Source organism: Octopus bimaculoides, chromosome 15, assembly GCF_046866305.1.
Source record: "Octopus bimaculoides isolate indiv1 chromosome 15, ASM4686630v1, whole genome shotgun sequence".
Lineage (NCBI taxonomy): Eukaryota > Metazoa > Mollusca > Cephalopoda > Octopoda > Octopodidae > Octopus > Octopus bimaculoides.
In genome coordinates, this window is record NC_142942.1 from 40,860,109 (window position 1) to 40,878,020 (window position 17,912).

A 17,912-nucleotide genomic window follows, 5' to 3' on the forward strand; every position below is an offset into this window, starting at 1 on the left:
TCCTTGAAAATTTCATTACAGATATCTCTCTAGAATATCATGCATAAATATGCTATCATTCTTTACATCATAATTAATCAATAAAATAAATCATATTTAAATGAGAATTTCAATGCAAATTTCATTAGTGAAATAATGTTTTCATGTCATCCTCATGTATTGAACACACAAAAGCTGTTAGATTAAAGAGCTAAACATCTGATCATATAGTCATATGTTTGAATCCTATTCCTATAGTTCTGGGTAGACCCTCAGTAAGGCACCTACTATTGTCCCAGTCTGACTGAATAAAAAAATGTTCCTCTTTATTGGGCTGGAATCCCATACCAGTAAAAAAAAAAAATGCATATTTGAAAATTAATTTTCATCCCATCTGTGGTAAAAAGAAAATAGTAAAGAAATTCAGGAGAAAATAAGTCAAACAAAATTGATGATATATTTTCTTAGGTCATCCTTTTCATTACAAATTGATAAAATCCAGTATCTCAGTTTGAGATGAAAGTTTCTTCTCAACTTTTATCTTAGAGTGACTGAAAGGAAAATTTACAAACATTTACAAACAAAATAAGTTGACTATTTATAGGCTTTGTTAACTATAATAAAAACTCATCAAAACCCAGCATCATACATCTTTGACAAATTTATTATGCTTTCTTATTTCTTGAACCTACAACAAATTGTGCTTTTCTTCTGGAATTTTATGTTATTTTTAACATCATAAAATACAATTTTTTTGTCCTACACTACAAAAATATTTGTGGTCATCAGCCATTCTAACACATTCTCTTTCTTTTCAAGCTGTGATTACACCTTCTATTCCAACCTCACCAAAGGAGAAAGTTTTCACATGCATAGTTCATCACTCATGTCACCTGAATGACAATCATAAACTTCATGCTATTGGAGGTAGAAGTTACATGCTTCAATTCCTTTAAATTCATCTAACATCTTGACAGTATTATAGATTCATGGCAGAAACTCATCATAATGTTTCTTTCTCTAAAAACACACACTATATGTCTTCCTTACTTTACTCATATCAGAAGTTGAACATATTGCTATTTTGAACGACATAAACAACCAATCTCATTTTCTTTTTATCGTAACAGCTCCTACCTACAGATTCCCTTTCACATTTCTAAATTCAACCCCTATTCATGCACCTATTTAACCATCTTATGCCTGCTCAGAATTGCATTTTACTTCGTATCAATACACTACTGGGAAAAAAAAAACATCTGTTCTATGTACAAAAAGTAGTGTTTGTATATAGAAGATGCACCCTAACCCTAACCCTATGAATGGTAACTACCAAAAGACCCTGCAATATGAAAATTGCAACCTAGTTATCTTCAACAGCATCAAGATAATCACATCATCATCATCATCGTCGTCGTCGTTTAACGTACGCTTTCCATGGGTTGGACGATTTGACTGAGGACTGGTGGACCAGATGGCTACACCAGGCTCCAATCTGATTTGGCAGAGTTTCTACAGCTGGATGCCCTTCCTAACGCCAACCACTCCGAGAGTGTAGTAGGTGCTTTTACGTGCCACCAGCACGAAGGCCAGTCAGGCGGTACTGGCAACGGCCACATTCAAAATGGTGTATTTTATGTGCCACCTGCACAGGAGCCAGTTCTGCGGCACTGGCAACGATCTCGCTCGAATGTCTTTACACGTGCCATCTGGCACAGGTGCCAGGAAGGCGATGCTGGGCACAGGTGCCATTGACGGTTTCGCTTTCGCTTGCCCCAATAGGTCTTCACAAGCCGAGTTTCGTTTCCAATGAAGGAGACGACGTTGGCATGGGTGCCGACTATTAAAGACTTTTCCAATTAAGTTCACTTACATCTTTCATTTATAACCTACTGGCTGTTACTTCTGGTCACACACATTCCCACAGAGAGGGTTATAGTAATCTTGCTTGTGTCAACATCTAGCCGTAACCACTATACAAATTTAAAAAAAAACGATCTTGTCTTACACTCTCCCAACAAATTTTAAAAACTGACAAATTAACTCCTCAAAATTGCTAGAAATATAAGACTCACAGTCTCTGATGATCTTTCATAGGCAATGTCACATAGAGTTACCAAAACTTCAGCCTTGATCAGTTGAAGACGTTTAACATGAATAAAGCACATTGGAATCTCTTAGCACTTAGATCCAATAGTGTTGTCAGCACAACAGACAATGAGCCTTCTCTAAACATCGCAATTGTTTACTTTCCTCTTAGTTCCATTCAGACTGACTCCCATTGCCAAGATATCGTGTCAAAACGTACTGTAGCATGTCTTTCTTGGTCTTTTCCTGTTTCTGGCTTCTACTCCATCATGATGGTAGCATGCCTCTCCTATGATAATCGAAGCACATGGCCATTAAACTGTATCTGCCATTTAGAGCTGGCATTGGAAATTTGCGAGATATGCCAACTTCCAGTGTCAGCTCTTTTCATCACTTAGACTCAGTAAGAAATACTCAGGACTGAATGTAGGCAGTGTCGATGGAACATGTCCTGCGACTGAGAGATCTTTGCTGTCTTCTTCGGGGTTCCACAGGCCTAGATGGCTGTTGATTTTAACAATAGACAAGTATAGCTGCAGATTTATTTTCCTACCGATGGTTTTCAATCTTCAAATTGGGCAAAAGTGAAATAATGACATTGCTTTATTTGTTGTGGTCTTGATTTAAACTTCTGCATAATCCTCGTTGAAAATACAGCTTCTGAGATGTGTAAACCTATCAACGTATTCTATTTTGTCTTATCTTTTCAGTGCTAATTTGCAGACCTGCTTTTACCCCTAAACTGTATAGGCTAACCGTCATGGCCTGCACTATGTCTCTGCTGCAGCTCAGTAACACCAAGTTTTCCCAAGTATCCACATTATTCCAAACTGGTGTTATCTATTGCTTTCTGTATGATGAAATTAATTACTACTAGGAAGGGAAAAGGTGACAAGATACAACCCTGTCTCTCTCTAGTAGCAGTTTCTATCACATCAGTGGTTCCTACATACAGACTTTAAAATGTTGATACATATGTTCGGGACCCCATAGACTCTCAAGATATTCGAGAGTGCATCTTGGTCAAGATTGTCAAATACTTTCTTAAAGAAGATGAAGTTAATAAGTGGCTGCACTGCTTTCTGCTTTGATTATATTCCGCAAAATGAAAACCTCTCTCACACAGGACCTATGACTTCAAAAACTTGTCTACTCCTCTCTCAACACAGCATCAATCTCCTTATGCATTTTTGTTGCTGTTGTTGTTATTGATGTTAAGCGAATTTTAATTTCCCTAATTTGACCAACATTTATACTAAAACGACCAGAAATACTTTTTCGACCAAGAAATTTTCTTTGAGAATGTCTTAGTTCACATGTTTTTTTCTCTTTTTTATTTTTTTTTTTTTTATTTTGTGTCAGTAAGGAAAACGCCCTGATATTTGTCAGTTTGTGATGAATATGAGCTTAATGCAAGAAGCATTTCAAAATGTCTTTCTTTCACTCTAGCTTAGCAGGTCTGAAAATCAAAGCAAACTCAGCTCTCGTCTTTTTTCAGTTAAATACAAATGAACTAAAGCAGTAAAAAAAAAAAAAAAAAAATCATATAGTTTGGGGAAAAAATCCCTCTACATTGGTTAATCCCTTGTTAAACTGTGAAAAGGGACGTCTTGGCATGGTAAAAAGGAAACAATAATATTCTTACTAATTTTGGTACAAAGCCAGAAATTTTAAGGGGAGAGGCCAAACCGATTACATTGACCCCAGCATCTAACTGATACTCTATTATATCAATGTTGAAAGGATGAAAGACAAGGTTGACCTCAGTGAGAATTGAACTCGGAACGCAAACAAAATGCCACATTAGTACTGCCAGACCTAAACGTTTCTGCCAAGCTAATCCACTGTCATTAATAATAAAATATAATTTATCATAGATTATCCCATAGAAATCGCTTGTCGTTGAGCATCAGAGAAAGATCTTCCATGGAATGTCTATAAATTTCATACAAAAATTTCTTTGTTGACGATAACATCGGTCCTAATTTCTTGTGAGCCTCAGGTCTTTCAAAAATATGATCTCCAGATGTGATTTGCTTCCTCATTTCCTCCTCAAGAGGAGCTAGAAGAAATTTTTAAAAAATTGATTTAGTATTCAAAATTGAAATTTGTAATGTGTGTGAGAGAGAGTAAGAGTAAGTAAGAGTGAGAAAAAACACGCACAAGAAAGTGTGTGTAATGTACTTCTACCTACTTACACACACACACACACACACATATGAGCCACGAAAAATTATAAGCAAAACATCGATGTCAATCGTTCTTGAATGGGTGAGTTGTCCCACCTATGCATGACTGATTTTCAGTTGTTTTAACACCCGGTGCTTTGAGAGAGTCATCTCCACTGCATCATATCGCAGCCAACTGGCAAACAAGCAAAGCACATATCTCGCTTAAGTGTGTTTGATAATGTTTATCACACCCACGCTGCTTCTGATTCATATTTGAATTTATTCCTATGTAATGCATTGTTTGGGCATACCAGCAGTTAGATTTTTTTTTATAACATTCTACATATAGTCATGAACAGGCTATTCAACTTCTTCCGGTTCAGCTCAGATACGTGATGTTGATAAGCCACAAAAAGGACGAAACATCGATGTCCATCGTTCCTCAATGGGACTTGGGATGAGTTGTCCTGTCCGTCTATCACTATGACTTTTATGTGCTTTAATATCCGGTGCTTTGAGAAAGTCATCTCCACCGCATAAAATAGCAGGCGACCGGTGAACAAGCAAAGCACATGCATTGTATATATGTGTTCGATAATATATGGGTGTGTGTATGCGCGCGCGTATGCGTTTGTATGTGCGCGTGTACGTTGTGTGTGTGTGGGGGGGGGGGGGGGTAGGTATGAATATGAAATTCAAATCAAATTGTGTCTAGTGGTTTGCAGTGGGACAGAGTACTTCATAAATCTTTCAGAATATGGTTTATTTAAATAGAATATTTTTCTCATGAGTCGAGTTTCACACCACTGCAATCTTCAGGCAAGAACTATTACAACTTTATTTAGATCTACTGCTGAGGGTGTTTTTTCTTTGTTGTATTGTTTAATCTTGAGGTTCCACGTTTTGTCAATTTCTGTTTCAAGATCTGTATACTTGCTCAGTTTTTTGGTTGGTCTTTTCTGATCCTTTCCTTCATCATTGAATGTTTGATTCCATCACCTTCAAATACCGCAAGGAATTTGCAGCTCTCCGCTGGTTCTAACTTCATTATGATATTCTATTGGTCAAGATTAACGTTGGATGTTTCTATCATTTTTCCTTCGATAAAGGTTGCTTTTGCACATTTTTCGAGGCCATATATATATATATATATATATATGTACAAGTCTATACACATACATACATATACACATATACATGATTTATATAATTCTTTTCTTGGAACTGGATCTCGAATGCAACATTCGCCTTCTCTTATCCGAAGGGTTTTTTCACCCAATATTTACATGCTATTATCTATAGTATGTATGTACTTCACTATCCAGTTCTAAAGACTTTTATAAATTCATAAATTCTACTGACAGCAACACACACACACAAGAAACGAAAAGATGTCTTTTTGAACTTTCTTCCCCATTAAGATAAATCATAACAATTTTTTTATTTTTTTTGTATGGAATAGCAAAAGACGAAGGGGCTGCAGAATTTTCGAGATTGATATAAGGATGAGGAGGGAAGATAAGAGAAAAACTCATCGGTCGCGGCAATAGAAAGTAGAGTAACAAAGTATCGAATAAAGGCCTGATCTGAAATGTTGCAACACAGTGGGTGTTACGTGAGTAAATAAAAATGGTCAGCACCAATGATCTTTGCAGGACTTCAGAGAGAGGTCTCAGGATAGGAAATAAGGAACGATGAGTGCTGATCTGTTGTCGGTTATGACGATAAGGGTTCCAGTTGATCAGATCAACGGAACAGCCTACTCGTGAAATTAACGTGCAAGTGGCTGAGCACTCCACACACACGTGTACCCTTAACGTAGTTCTCAGAGAGATTCAGCGGGACACAAGTGTGACAAGTATGACAAGTCTGGAACCTTTGAAATACAGGTACAATTCATTTTTGCCAACTGAGTGGAGCAATGTGAAAGAAAGTGTCTTGTTCAAGGACACAGCACATCGTCGGGAATTGAACTCACGACCTTACGACCGTAAGCCAAACACCCTAACCACTAGGTCACGCCCCTGTAAATATTTGTATTGTTGGCACTCCGTCGCTTACGACGACGAGGGTTCCAGTTGATCCGATCAACGGAACAGCCTGCTCGTGAAATTAACGTGCAAGTGGCTGAGCACTCCACAGACACGTGTACCCTTAACGTAGTTCTCGGGGATATTTAGCGTGACACAGTGTGACAAGGCTGACCCTTTGAATTACAGGCACAACAGAAACAGGAAGTAAGAGTGAGAGAAAGTTGTGGTGAAAGAGTACAGCAGGGTTCGCCACCATCCCCTGCCGGAGCCCCTCGTGGAGCTTTAGGTGTTTTCGCTCAATAAACACTCACAACGCCCGGTCTGTGAATCGAAACCGCGATCCTATGACCGCGAGTCCACTGCCATAACCACTTGGCCATTGCGCCTCCACTGTAAACATTTATGATTCTTGTAATTAGCACGACTGAATGTCGATGGTGGCACAAGGATACACGACAAGCTACACTTATGGGACTTCTTTTACTGAAAATTTACTTACCCATTTGTAAGAATTCAAATACTTTCTTTAACGTTCCGCTCATATCAGCTTTGTAATCTTCAGTGCGGATTATCAAAAATTGTTGCCGTGAGAAAACCTTGAACCATTCGCTCAAATAATATGAATACATTCCTATTAGTAAACGTACCTGGAAAATAAAAATCGAGGCAAAAAGTTTTTTTTTTCTTTTATTATTTCCACTTTTTATAGTTGATGGGTCGTTGGGGTGAAGGCAGTTTCCTCGGTCTCTGCTGACAATCCCAGACCAGGATGTTCCACATAAACTGATGGATGTTGACATCCGAAGGAGCAGAAGAATGGGAGTTTTGGGCGGCCCATGTTCTGGGAAAAGTGTTGGGGATTTGTGACTAGTGCGGAACCTGAGGATTGGACACAACATAGGGGGGAGGAGGAGGAGGAGGAGGAGGAGGAGGAGGAGGAGGAGGAGGAGGAGGGATTGCCTGAATCGGATTCAGCCTATTTGGAAAGAACAGAGGCCATTATAATACCGATAGAAAAATAAAGGGTACACGATACGCCAGTCCGTTCAATGGCTTCTTTTTTCTAGATGCAATCTCGTATTTTTGTGTGCAGCAGCAGCAGCAGCAGCAGCAGCAATACTGTCCCAACCGTGCTTTGTAGTTTGTCAGTAATTGTTGGTGAATGAAGTATTTTCTAGCCCGGAAGAGAAGGACCGGCTCTGAGACGTGGTACTAGTTATGCTAAAGATGTATTTTTCTCTCGGGAGATCCTCATTGATAATAAAATCTAATAATCAGAACGTTCGTGATGACTCTAGTTGTGAGCAGTGCTATTCTTTTTTTTTTTTTTTCTGTGTTAAAGGAGATAAGATTGGCATGCCCCACAGGAGGATATTTTCGAAGACTCAATTCATGGAATCAAAGAAGATTTGGTGTATGGTGTATAAGTTGCGTGTGGATGACCCACGTTTGAAGAAGGTTTGGGAATACCTGGAATTCCTCTCTCCACCTCCACTTCTCTCTCTCTCTCTCTCTCTCTCTCTCTCTCTCTCTCTTTACATATATATATATAGAGAGAGAGAGAGAGGGGGAGAAAGCGACCGAGAAAGAGAGAGAGGGAAGAAAGCGACAGAGAAAGAGAGAGACAGTGAGAAATTCCAGATATTGGAGAACGTCATGGTTAATGGTTGTCTCCATTATCTTGGAAGTATTGGAAGTGAGTGAGATAGAACAATAGTTATCGGGGTCAGAGTGTTACTTTGCATAAGGATAGAATACATTGTGGCGTGTTACCAAATATTAAGACATCTCCCGGTTGGGATGGAAAAATGTTGGTGATGATGGGGGGAAAAAACTCTGGAGTGCAATGCCTGAAAGCAATGAGAGAGACATTGAAGTTTGGCGGTACTTTCCACTTTAGTCAATGTGTACGCAAAGTGGCAGACCTTCAAGGGTAAAGGGAATCGAATTGGAGACTTGCCAAGTGTGTACAGTGCGGCGTTGGACGCAAAGTGGAAGACCTTCAAGGGTAAAGGGAATCGAATTGGAGACTTGCCAAGTGTGTACAGTGCGGCGTTGGACGCAAAGTGGAGGCTTTCTCCTTGAGAGTAGTAATCACGGTGCCGTCATCATCTGCTACTGGACGAAGGCGGTGAGTTGGCAGAAACGTTAGCACGCTGGTATTTCGCCTGCCGCTACGTTCTGCGTTCAAATTCCGTCGAGGTCAACTTTGCCTTTCATCCTTTCAGGGTCGATTAAATAAGTACCAGTTAGTGACGCACTGGGGTCGATCTAATCGACTTAATCCGTTTGTCTGTCTTTGTTTGTCCCCTCTGTGTGCAGCCCCTTGTGAGCAGTAAAGAAATAAGAAACGCTAGCACGCCGGGCGAAATGCTTAGCGGTATTTCGTCTGTCTTTGCGTTCTGAGTTCAAATTCCGTCGAGGTCGACTTTGCCTTTCATCCTTTCGAGGTTGATAAATCAAGTACCAGTAGCGTACTGGGGTCGATCTAATCGACTGGTTCCCTCCCCCAAAATATCGGGCCCTGTGCCTAGAGTAGAAAAGATTATTTGCTACCGGAGAAAAAGAGGTTTCTGCAAAGTTCGTGGCGATTTCTTTGGAAAAGAACCCAAAATATACAGTTTAGGGCGCGGGAAAGTTTGGTGTCTAAGCAAGACTAAGCCATCTCTTGCTGTTCATATAATGGTCTTTCAAGTGATGGATGTTGAATACAGACCATCCAGTTTTATGGGATGGACGTACTTCTCGAAACGTTATAGGTCTTGTTCTATGTTTTGAAGAGATTGGAGTACTGAGGCTTCGTTGTGTTTCAGATGCAGAGGGACATGTCTAGAAGGATTATTTCAGTTTCCCACTAGCCTAGTTGTGTTTGGTGTGCAAAGAATGAAGCTACGTGTGTTCTCAGGGACACTTAAAACTGATGAACTCCAACTTGTCTGTTGATTTAAGTGACTCAGTGTGTGGAGTTGGGTACTTAGTGTAGAATGTATGTTGGGTAGTTGCAATGCAGTAGGGGATGGGTAAACCGACAGGTGCGCCGACAAATACGAGAGAGAAATATTACTGTTTCTATCTTATGATGAATTCATCAGTCGAAGATAATACTCGCCGTTATTGCTGAAATATTGATGGCAATCAGCAAATCGATGCACAGTCACATTATTGATCTCTATAGCAACTTTACTTACCGTTGTCTTCATATGCAGAGATTTATCAAATAAGCAAAGTCGGATATCGAGCTTTTCCGTGCATTTCTGAAGCTCATTCCAAGAATACTTGACTCCTTTATCGAAATCTTCTACTGACAAATTTTTCCTTTTTACAAACAAGTAGTCTGAGTATAATCTGGAAATAAAATCAAACAAGAACTTCGTAATAGTTTACTTATACACACATGCACACAAAGCGCTCACATATACACATGCATACAAGCACACACAGACACAAGCTCACGCAACAACACACATACACACACATTGCATTAACAAATACAAACACATTGAACCACGTACTTTCGAACATACTTTAAACATTCATATATTTCATAATAGCTCATTTAATAACACTGGCCAACAAAATTCTTGTTGCGCTGATGCCAACAACTAGCATTACCTACTTCGAGTATGCTGCATTCGGATATGAAGTTAGTTTTTCTCTGTAAGCTCTAGATTTTTTGCAATAAAATTTTTTTGATAATTTCCAAATTTCCAATATTTCTCCAGATATGATGTAATCCATCTGATAATTTTCTAGTAATACTATCTTCAAACTAGATGGAAAAGAACAAATATTTATGAACTGAGATTTTAACTTTATTCGTAGATACGAATTAGCACACCACAAAAATAATATTTCTTATTCGAATGCTGAGTAAAATAAATGTTACCATGTACCAGTTTTTTTCTGCCAACTGCTTTTCAGTTGAAAATATATACTATATACAAATGGTAGATGTAAATTGTTCAGAAACTGATTAGGACGGAAGATAATACACAAATAGGTCTTATTCAGGTAAGAATTTGCTCTTGGAGCTCTTGCGTTTGTAGACTTTCTCGTGGAAATCTCGTTTAATGCTCCAGCAGTAATCTACCATCATGTTCTTGTCCCATCGCCCTTGATAACGCTCTTCCCTGGTCCTGAGGTCTTAGTGGTAGCGCTCTCCTTATACATCACTTATATCTCCAAAGTTTATATCTCCAATGTTTCACCCAAGATCATGGAAAGACGACAGCATATTATAAACAAGAATTTCATAGTCATCTGCTTTTCTATTTCCATGAAAATTTTTTGTGACTGCTCCAAATGACCTCTATGCTGCTCCTTCCTTGTCGTTCAGCTTTCCAACAAATTCCTCATCACGTGCAAGGGGACGAATCTGAGGTCCGTCAAACACACCAGCTTTAACCTCGAATTTCAAACCAGGAAATGAAGAGATTATATGTTGAAAACATTCACCAACAGTATCCAATGCCTTAGTGAATTGCTTCATCAAGCCCAGTTTTATATGGAGTGATGGGAAAATAACTTTTTCTCCGCTGACAGTTGGATCATTCACAATATTCGGTATGACTGCTTTTAGAGTTTCACAAATGGGCCATTTCTTCTGAATGCAGTGTTTCTAACGAGGTCGGTTGTCCTACATGCAGAGATGGCAAGGATACTTTGTGAAACCTTTCTATTGGCCAAGGAGGAAATTTACCATTTTCAAATCTACACAAATGGTCCAGTTGTGCTCATTATATTTTAGTTAGCCAATAACCATTTTTATGTCATTGCAATCATGCAAACACACTGAGTGACCAACTGGGACATTGCCACTGTGTTGGCGAGCACACTTAAGACAGCAATTAGAACTATCTAGAAATAGTCGCCAGTCAGTTAAAGAGTACGAGGGGATTCCTAATTCCTGGAGAAGACCGTGAATGTCGTGGTAGTAAACGAGGTGCTTTTCTTGTGAAAATAAAATGACACAAAAATCTGGTCTCGTTTCCGAAAATAAGGAACTTTGCATTTTGATCAAGATTTTTTTTTTTTTTTTTACAGCCCTGACTCTAGAAATTCAACTGCAGTCTTGGAGAGTCCCAAATCACGCACTAAATCATTCAGTTCTGTTTGGTTAAATTGTTCAGGAGTTTATTTTTCGGTATCATAAGAGGGAGTATTGGAATTCTGAAGTAATTTCTTGATTTTCGTTATCATCCTCGTACACTTGTTTGCTAGCTTCGTCTTCGGAAGCGGTAAACCCAAGAACAATTGGAATCGGAAGTGTCTCAGAGTGCATAATTGCTGAAAGAATATTGGGAGATGATACTTTACGCTTATTTTTCTTGCCAATGCTTTTTGTTTTGACCATAAAAAAAAAATAACAGTCACTTGCGTGGTCCCTGGGCACTTGCCAAACCATAGGAACTCCAGATTGCAGGCCCTTTTATTTTCCTTTTGTCCAGTCTCGAGACATTTCCTCACGTTATGACACACAACATAAGGAATCCATATTTTGTCTTGGTTGTCTAGGGGTATTCCAAAATAGGCTTTATAAGTCCGTCTCACAGACAATGTGATATTGCACCTTTGACGAATAAGTGCGAAGGAGCCATAGGCATACCAGTAGCCATTAGGATTATTCACACATCTATGTTTTACCGGAAGTAGCCATGATCAGATCTGAATAGGCACAGTTGTCAATTCTTTGTAAGTCGGATATGTATATCTGTATGTCAAATTATCTCAATATCTTAAATTATCTCATTATGTCTAGATTACAGACTTGAAATTAGCACACACACAAAAAAAAACCCCACTTAGAATCAGTAAAAAAAAAAAATCTCATAAAGTAGAAAAATGAATCAAAAATTGTCCAGTATAATCTTACTCAATTATACAATTATCCGGCCCTCGGATCAATACATGACGAACTCACTCACATGATCGCTCGGTGATATGTATATCATACGTGTGTGTTTCTGAGTGTGTGTATGTGTGTGTGTGCCCGCGTGCGTGCTTGTGTGTGTGTACTCGCGTGCTTGTGTATGTGTGCGTGCGTGCGTGCTCGTGTGTGTGTGCGCTATAACTTAGCATAAAAATGAAAACAATTGTCCGCGAATATCTCGTATGGACACGTTGTTCACATTGGTCGCAGTACAGTATTTGCTACTATACCTATGCGCAGGCGTAGCTGTGTGGTATGGCTTCGGATTCAGTGCCACTGCGTGACACCATGGGCAAGTGTCATCTACCATAGCCTCATTCCACCAAATCCTTGGAGTGTGGATTTTGTAGACAGAAACTGAAAGAATCCCGTCCTATATGTGCGTGTGTGTGTGTGTGTGTGTGTGCGTGTGCGCGTCTTTCTGTTTGTCCCCACCACGGCTTGACAACCGGTGTTGGTGTGTTTACATCCCTGTAAATTTCACAGAGTACAGCCTTCAAGTTGACACTGCTCCGCTAACCGCAGGAAAATTTGTCTGTAACTCTATCCACCAATTTTTTTCTCCACATCATACCTTCATAGCAATGAGACTGGAAGACCACATTATTATAGCCGATTTTCAGATTTTTTTTACTTCCTTTTAAAAAATGCATATTTTGCGAATGAAAAAAAATCCAGATTCAATATGTATGTAGGCTCAGGCGTGGCTGTGTGGTAAAGAAGCTTGCTTCCCAACCACATGGTTCCAGGTTCAGTCCCTCTACGAAGCACCTTGGGCAGGTGTCTTCTACTATAGGCTTGGGCTGACCAAAACCTTGTGAGTGGATTTGGTAGATGGAAACTGAAAGAAGCCCGTCCTCTGTGTGTGTATGTGTGTGTGTTTGCGTGTGTGTGTGTGTGTGTGTGTGTGTGTGTGTGTGTGTGTGTGTGTGTGTGTGTGAACAGACGTTTTCGTATGTGAGTGAACCTTGGCATGTGTGTGTGCGTGCATTCTTTTAATCTTTTACTTGTTTCAGTCATTTACGGCTATGCTGGAGCCTCGAACTGTTTTAGCCGGAGAAATTGGCCCCAGGACTTATTCTTTGTAAGCCCAGTACTTATTCTATTGGACCCTTTTGCCAAACCGCTAAGTTACGGGGACATAGATACACACTAGAATCGGTTGTCAAGCGATTGCGGGGGGGGGGGGGGAGAAACACAGACACACACATAAATACACACACACACACACACACACACACACATATATATATATATATATATATATATATATATATATATATATATATATATATATATATATATATATTTATATATGTATGTATGTATGTATGTATGTACACACATATATACGACGGGCTCCTTTCAGTTTCCGGTTACCAAATCACAAGGCTTTGGTCGGCCCGAGGCTATAGTAGAAGACACTTGCCCAAAGTGCCACGCAGAGGGGCTGAACCAGGAAGCATGTGGTTGGGAAGCAAGCTTCTTACCACATAGCCACTCGTATATACACAATGAAATGATAAATATAATGGTTGGTGTGTAAAGGCTAGGTGTTGAGAGAGGCTAGATCACATCTTTACAATTCGAGGTCCCAGTGCAGAAGAGGAAAAGATAAGGTCACGTGTCTGAACCTTATTGTTGTGTAACGCCCTCTGTTTCTGTATAGCCAGCTCGTTTAGCCGCTGTCAAGGGGGGTAATGCGCCTACATACGTAAGGCATCGAGCTGGCAGAAACGTTAGCACGCCGAGCGAAATGCTTAGCGGTATTTCGTCTGTCTTTATGTTCTGACTTCAAATTCCGCCGAGGTTGACGTTGCCCCTCATCCTTTCGGGGGCCGATAAATTAAGTACCAGTTGTGTACTTGGGTCGATCTAATCGATTTGCCCTCTCCCCCAAAATTTCGGGCCTTGTGCCTAGAGTAGAAAAGAATGTGTATGGACCCGTATCCACCATAAAGGGCTTTCAAGAATTGCCATCTCTGATAGAGAACGCACGATAAGGGGAATCGATGGGGAAATGACTGACGAGTTTGGACGTCAAACGTAATTGTACATATTTAGGTGTATATTTGTGTGGGCTCACATGTGTTTTGCTGTTTTATATTTAAGAGATGAGGAATTATGTATATTACTTACATTATTTACATTTGACGGATATTTGTCCGCATCTTGTTTGTTCTTAATAGGTAGTAAAATAAATCCATAATTATTTATAAGTTCATCAAAAATCATGATTGTTTATAAGTATATGTTGTTGGCGCTCCGTCGCTTACGACGTCGAGGGTTCCAGCTGATCCGATCAGCGGAACAGCCTGCTCGTGAAATTAAAGTGCAAATGGCTGAGCACGCCACAGACACGTGTACCTTTAACGTAGTTCTCGGGGGAGGTTCAGCGTGACACATAGAGCGACAAGGCTGACCCTTTGAAATACAGGTACAACAGAAACAGGAAGGTAGAATGAGAGAAAGTTGTGGTGAAAGAGTACAGCAGGGTGTACTCGTGGAGCTTTAGGTGTTTTCGCTCAATAAACACTCACAACGCCCGGTCTGGAAATCGAAACCGCGATCCTACGACCGTGAGTCCGCTGCCCTAACCACTGGGCCATTGCACCTCCACTCAAGGTAACAATGAATTAGCCTCAAAAGGCATCCCAACAATAGACTCCTTATCCTTGATTACCGGACTTTGGCTAGAGACCATAAACAACGAAGTTCAGCACCTCCACTCCTGTTACATGAAATCCATGGCTTCCAAATACGTTATTCACAAGGAGTCGACTTTGTCACACAGTGTAAAGATTAACATACTAATACCGAACTTAGGATAATGAACAACGTGTCCTCCCAGTGCGAACCTTATGAAGCAAAAATACATACGCAGGACTTCATACACTGCATGCAGTTATCCGGAAACGACCAGAAAGATAGGGTTCGAGTGTACCGGGTGGGTTTAGAAAGAAATTAGATAATATCACAAATGAAGAGGAAGAAAATATTGGAGCGGTATACAAAGGATTTCTGATGAAGCAAACAAAGCAAACACCACAAGGCTGACAAATATCAAGGAGTGATGTTTGTAGAGGCTACATCACAAAGGGAGCTACCCCATAGGTTTAGGAAGGCTCTGAAGGATACCAGACTCAACATTAAGATCGTTGAGAAACCAGGGAGATCCATCAGCTCACAATTATGCAAGACGTACCCAGCACAATTGTGCAAGACGTACCCAGCACAATTGTGCAAGACGTACCCACATGCACGTTGGGAAAATGTGGTTTGTATCTAACCCCAGTATTAACTGTAAGACTACGAACGTAGCCTACAGCATAAAGTGCATGAAGGGGTTTGTAAGGACAAGAATACACCATACGCAGGGGAAACCTTTAGGAACTTAGGGGAGAGACTAAATAAACACTGGCGTCCTGGGGTTAAAATGGTAGTAACGCCAGTTTCTACGGAACAATCTGGTGAAATTTTGAAAATCTTGTAGGGGCTGGAAGAAATTTAGCCAGAACCAGATTTTCACAATTGTTTTAAAGGACTTTTAAACACACACACACACACACACTTTTTTCGCCCTCTTTCTCTCACATATACAGCACACGCACTCACTGTCTCTCTTTCACACACAGAGCAAACACGCACACAGCTCACATACACATATAGCTCATACACGCACATATACACACACAGTACACAGACACACATGTTCTCTCACACAAGCACTCTTTCTTTTTTTTCACTCGCTCGCACACAAACGGCACACAGACTCGCACACACATATACCACATAGAAACACAAACACGCACACTCGAACACCCCCCCTCAAACACACACTCAAACACACACCCCTCAAAAACACACCCCTCAAACACACACCCCTCAAACACACGCCACTCAAACACCCCCTCAAACACACACCTTTCAAACACACACCCCACAAACACACCCCCTTCAAACACACCCCCCTCAAACACACACCCCACAAACACACACCCCTCAAACACACACCCCTCAAAAACATGCAGCACACACACACACACATGCACATGCACAAACACACATAAACACATATAGACACATACACACATCATTTTTGCGTAGATTATATATATATATATATTATTTCATGTTTTACATCCCTCATTTTAAATTATACAAGGCAACAAAGATTTTATTACAGAAGACCAAATAGGTGTTCTTAGCTAATTTCGGTATGCTGATTTCAAATCTATAATCAAATTTTTTTCTATCGTGTCTAGGTTTTCGTGTAAAATGCAAATCACTCAGTAAAACTTGCCACCACGTCCAGATTTTGGTTTTAGTCGTCTTAATGCCAGTAATATGAAACTTACTTTTCAAGGTTAAAGCAAATTTTGTTTGCCAATTATACATAAATTCTAACGATTTTGATCAATAAAATTTATCCCGAGTCGGCAACTCTGAGTCCAGAGCATAGTAACGGCCCAACGGTCAGTCGCTACGTGGCAGTCAAGTAGAGCTGTGGTGGAAGCTCTCTACTGGTCAGCAAGTAACAAGCTGTGGTAACTTGTGTGTTTTTATAGCATTTATTTTGTACCACCGTGGATTTGTTTTTATTTTGGACATCGTAATTGTTACTTTCTATGTTTTTATTATTTTTTTATCAGCTATTGTATAGCAATTAAAATGCAATGGAATAGACGTGGTTGTGTATAACACCCAGACAACTTCTACAATATGTAGACAATATACACCTAAGCCGTGGAGGCGCAATGGCCCAGTGGTTAGGGCAGCGGACTCGCGGTCATAGGATCGCGGTTTCGATTCCCAGACCGAGGGTTGTGAGTGTTTATTGAGCGAAAACACCTAAAGCCCCACGAGGCTCCGGCAGGGGGTGGTGGCGAACCCTGCTGTACTCTTCCACCACAATTTTCTCTTACTTCCTGTTTCTGTTGTACCTGTAATTCAAAAGGTCAGCCTTGTCACACTGTGTCACGCTGAATATCCCCGAGAACTACGTTAAGGGTACACGTTTCTGTGGAGTGCTCAGCCACTTGCACGTTAATTTCACGAGCAGGCTGTTCCGTTGATCGGATCAACTGGAACCCTCAACGTCGTAAGCGACGGAATGCCAACAACAACAATGGTTACGAGGGTCCACTGAATCTCCCCGAGAACTACGTTACGGGTACACGTGTCTGTGGAGTGCTCAGCCACTTGCACGTTAATTTCACGAGCAGGCTGTTCCGTTGATCTGATCAACTGGAACCCTCGACGTCGTAAGCGACGGAGTGCCAAAAGACACCTAAGCCACAACGTAGAAACATAACAAAGATTAAACTTGTCTACAAGTAATATTTTGACTGTAAGTCAGGGAAGCATGAGAGGGACTGGACACCACATATTTGCTGTTGACAGTGCAATGCAATGTTAATAGCTTGGATGAATTGCAAAAGAAAAGCTATGCCGTTCTCGTCCGCCACGGTTTGGCGTGAGCCGAAAAATCACTTCAATGATCGTTATTTTTTTATTTGACAAAAACTGATGATTTTACAAATAGAAACAAATCAAAAGTCATATACCCAAACTGCGAATCAGCAATAAAGCCAGTACTACATGATGAAACAAATCCAACCTCAGTTTCCACCAGCAATGACAAATTCGTTGGAAACAGCTGTAGTGAATTGACAACACATATATATATATATATATATATATATATATGAG

At 40.2% G+C, this 17,912-nt stretch overlaps 1 protein-coding gene and 1 long non-coding RNA gene across 3 annotated transcripts in view; one reads left to right on the forward strand and one right to left on the reverse strand.

The window, feature by feature from the left end:
• LOC106873515 (uncharacterized) overlaps positions 1-17,912 on the forward strand; it is a 92,449-nt gene that overhangs the window by 37,808 nt on the left and 36,729 nt on the right. The window lies entirely within an intron of this gene.
• Positions 626-17,912, reverse strand: part of LOC106873514 (carbohydrate sulfotransferase 15) — a 37,710-nt gene continuing 20,423 nt past the window's right edge. Inside the window, exons 5-7 of one of the 2 annotated variants that reach the window (XM_089363761.1) lie at positions 9,460-9,616; positions 6,771-6,918; positions 626-4,129 (exon numbers count right to left, since the gene is read on the reverse strand). In XM_089363761.1, coding sequence (XP_089219887.1) covers positions 3,939-4,129; positions 6,771-6,918; positions 9,460-9,616 — 496 coding nt within the window. In that variant the 3' untranslated portion in view covers positions 626-3,938. The remainder of the gene's footprint in view (positions 4,130-6,770; positions 6,919-9,459; positions 9,617-17,912) is intronic. The other variant, XM_089363760.1, reaches the window with a different exon arrangement.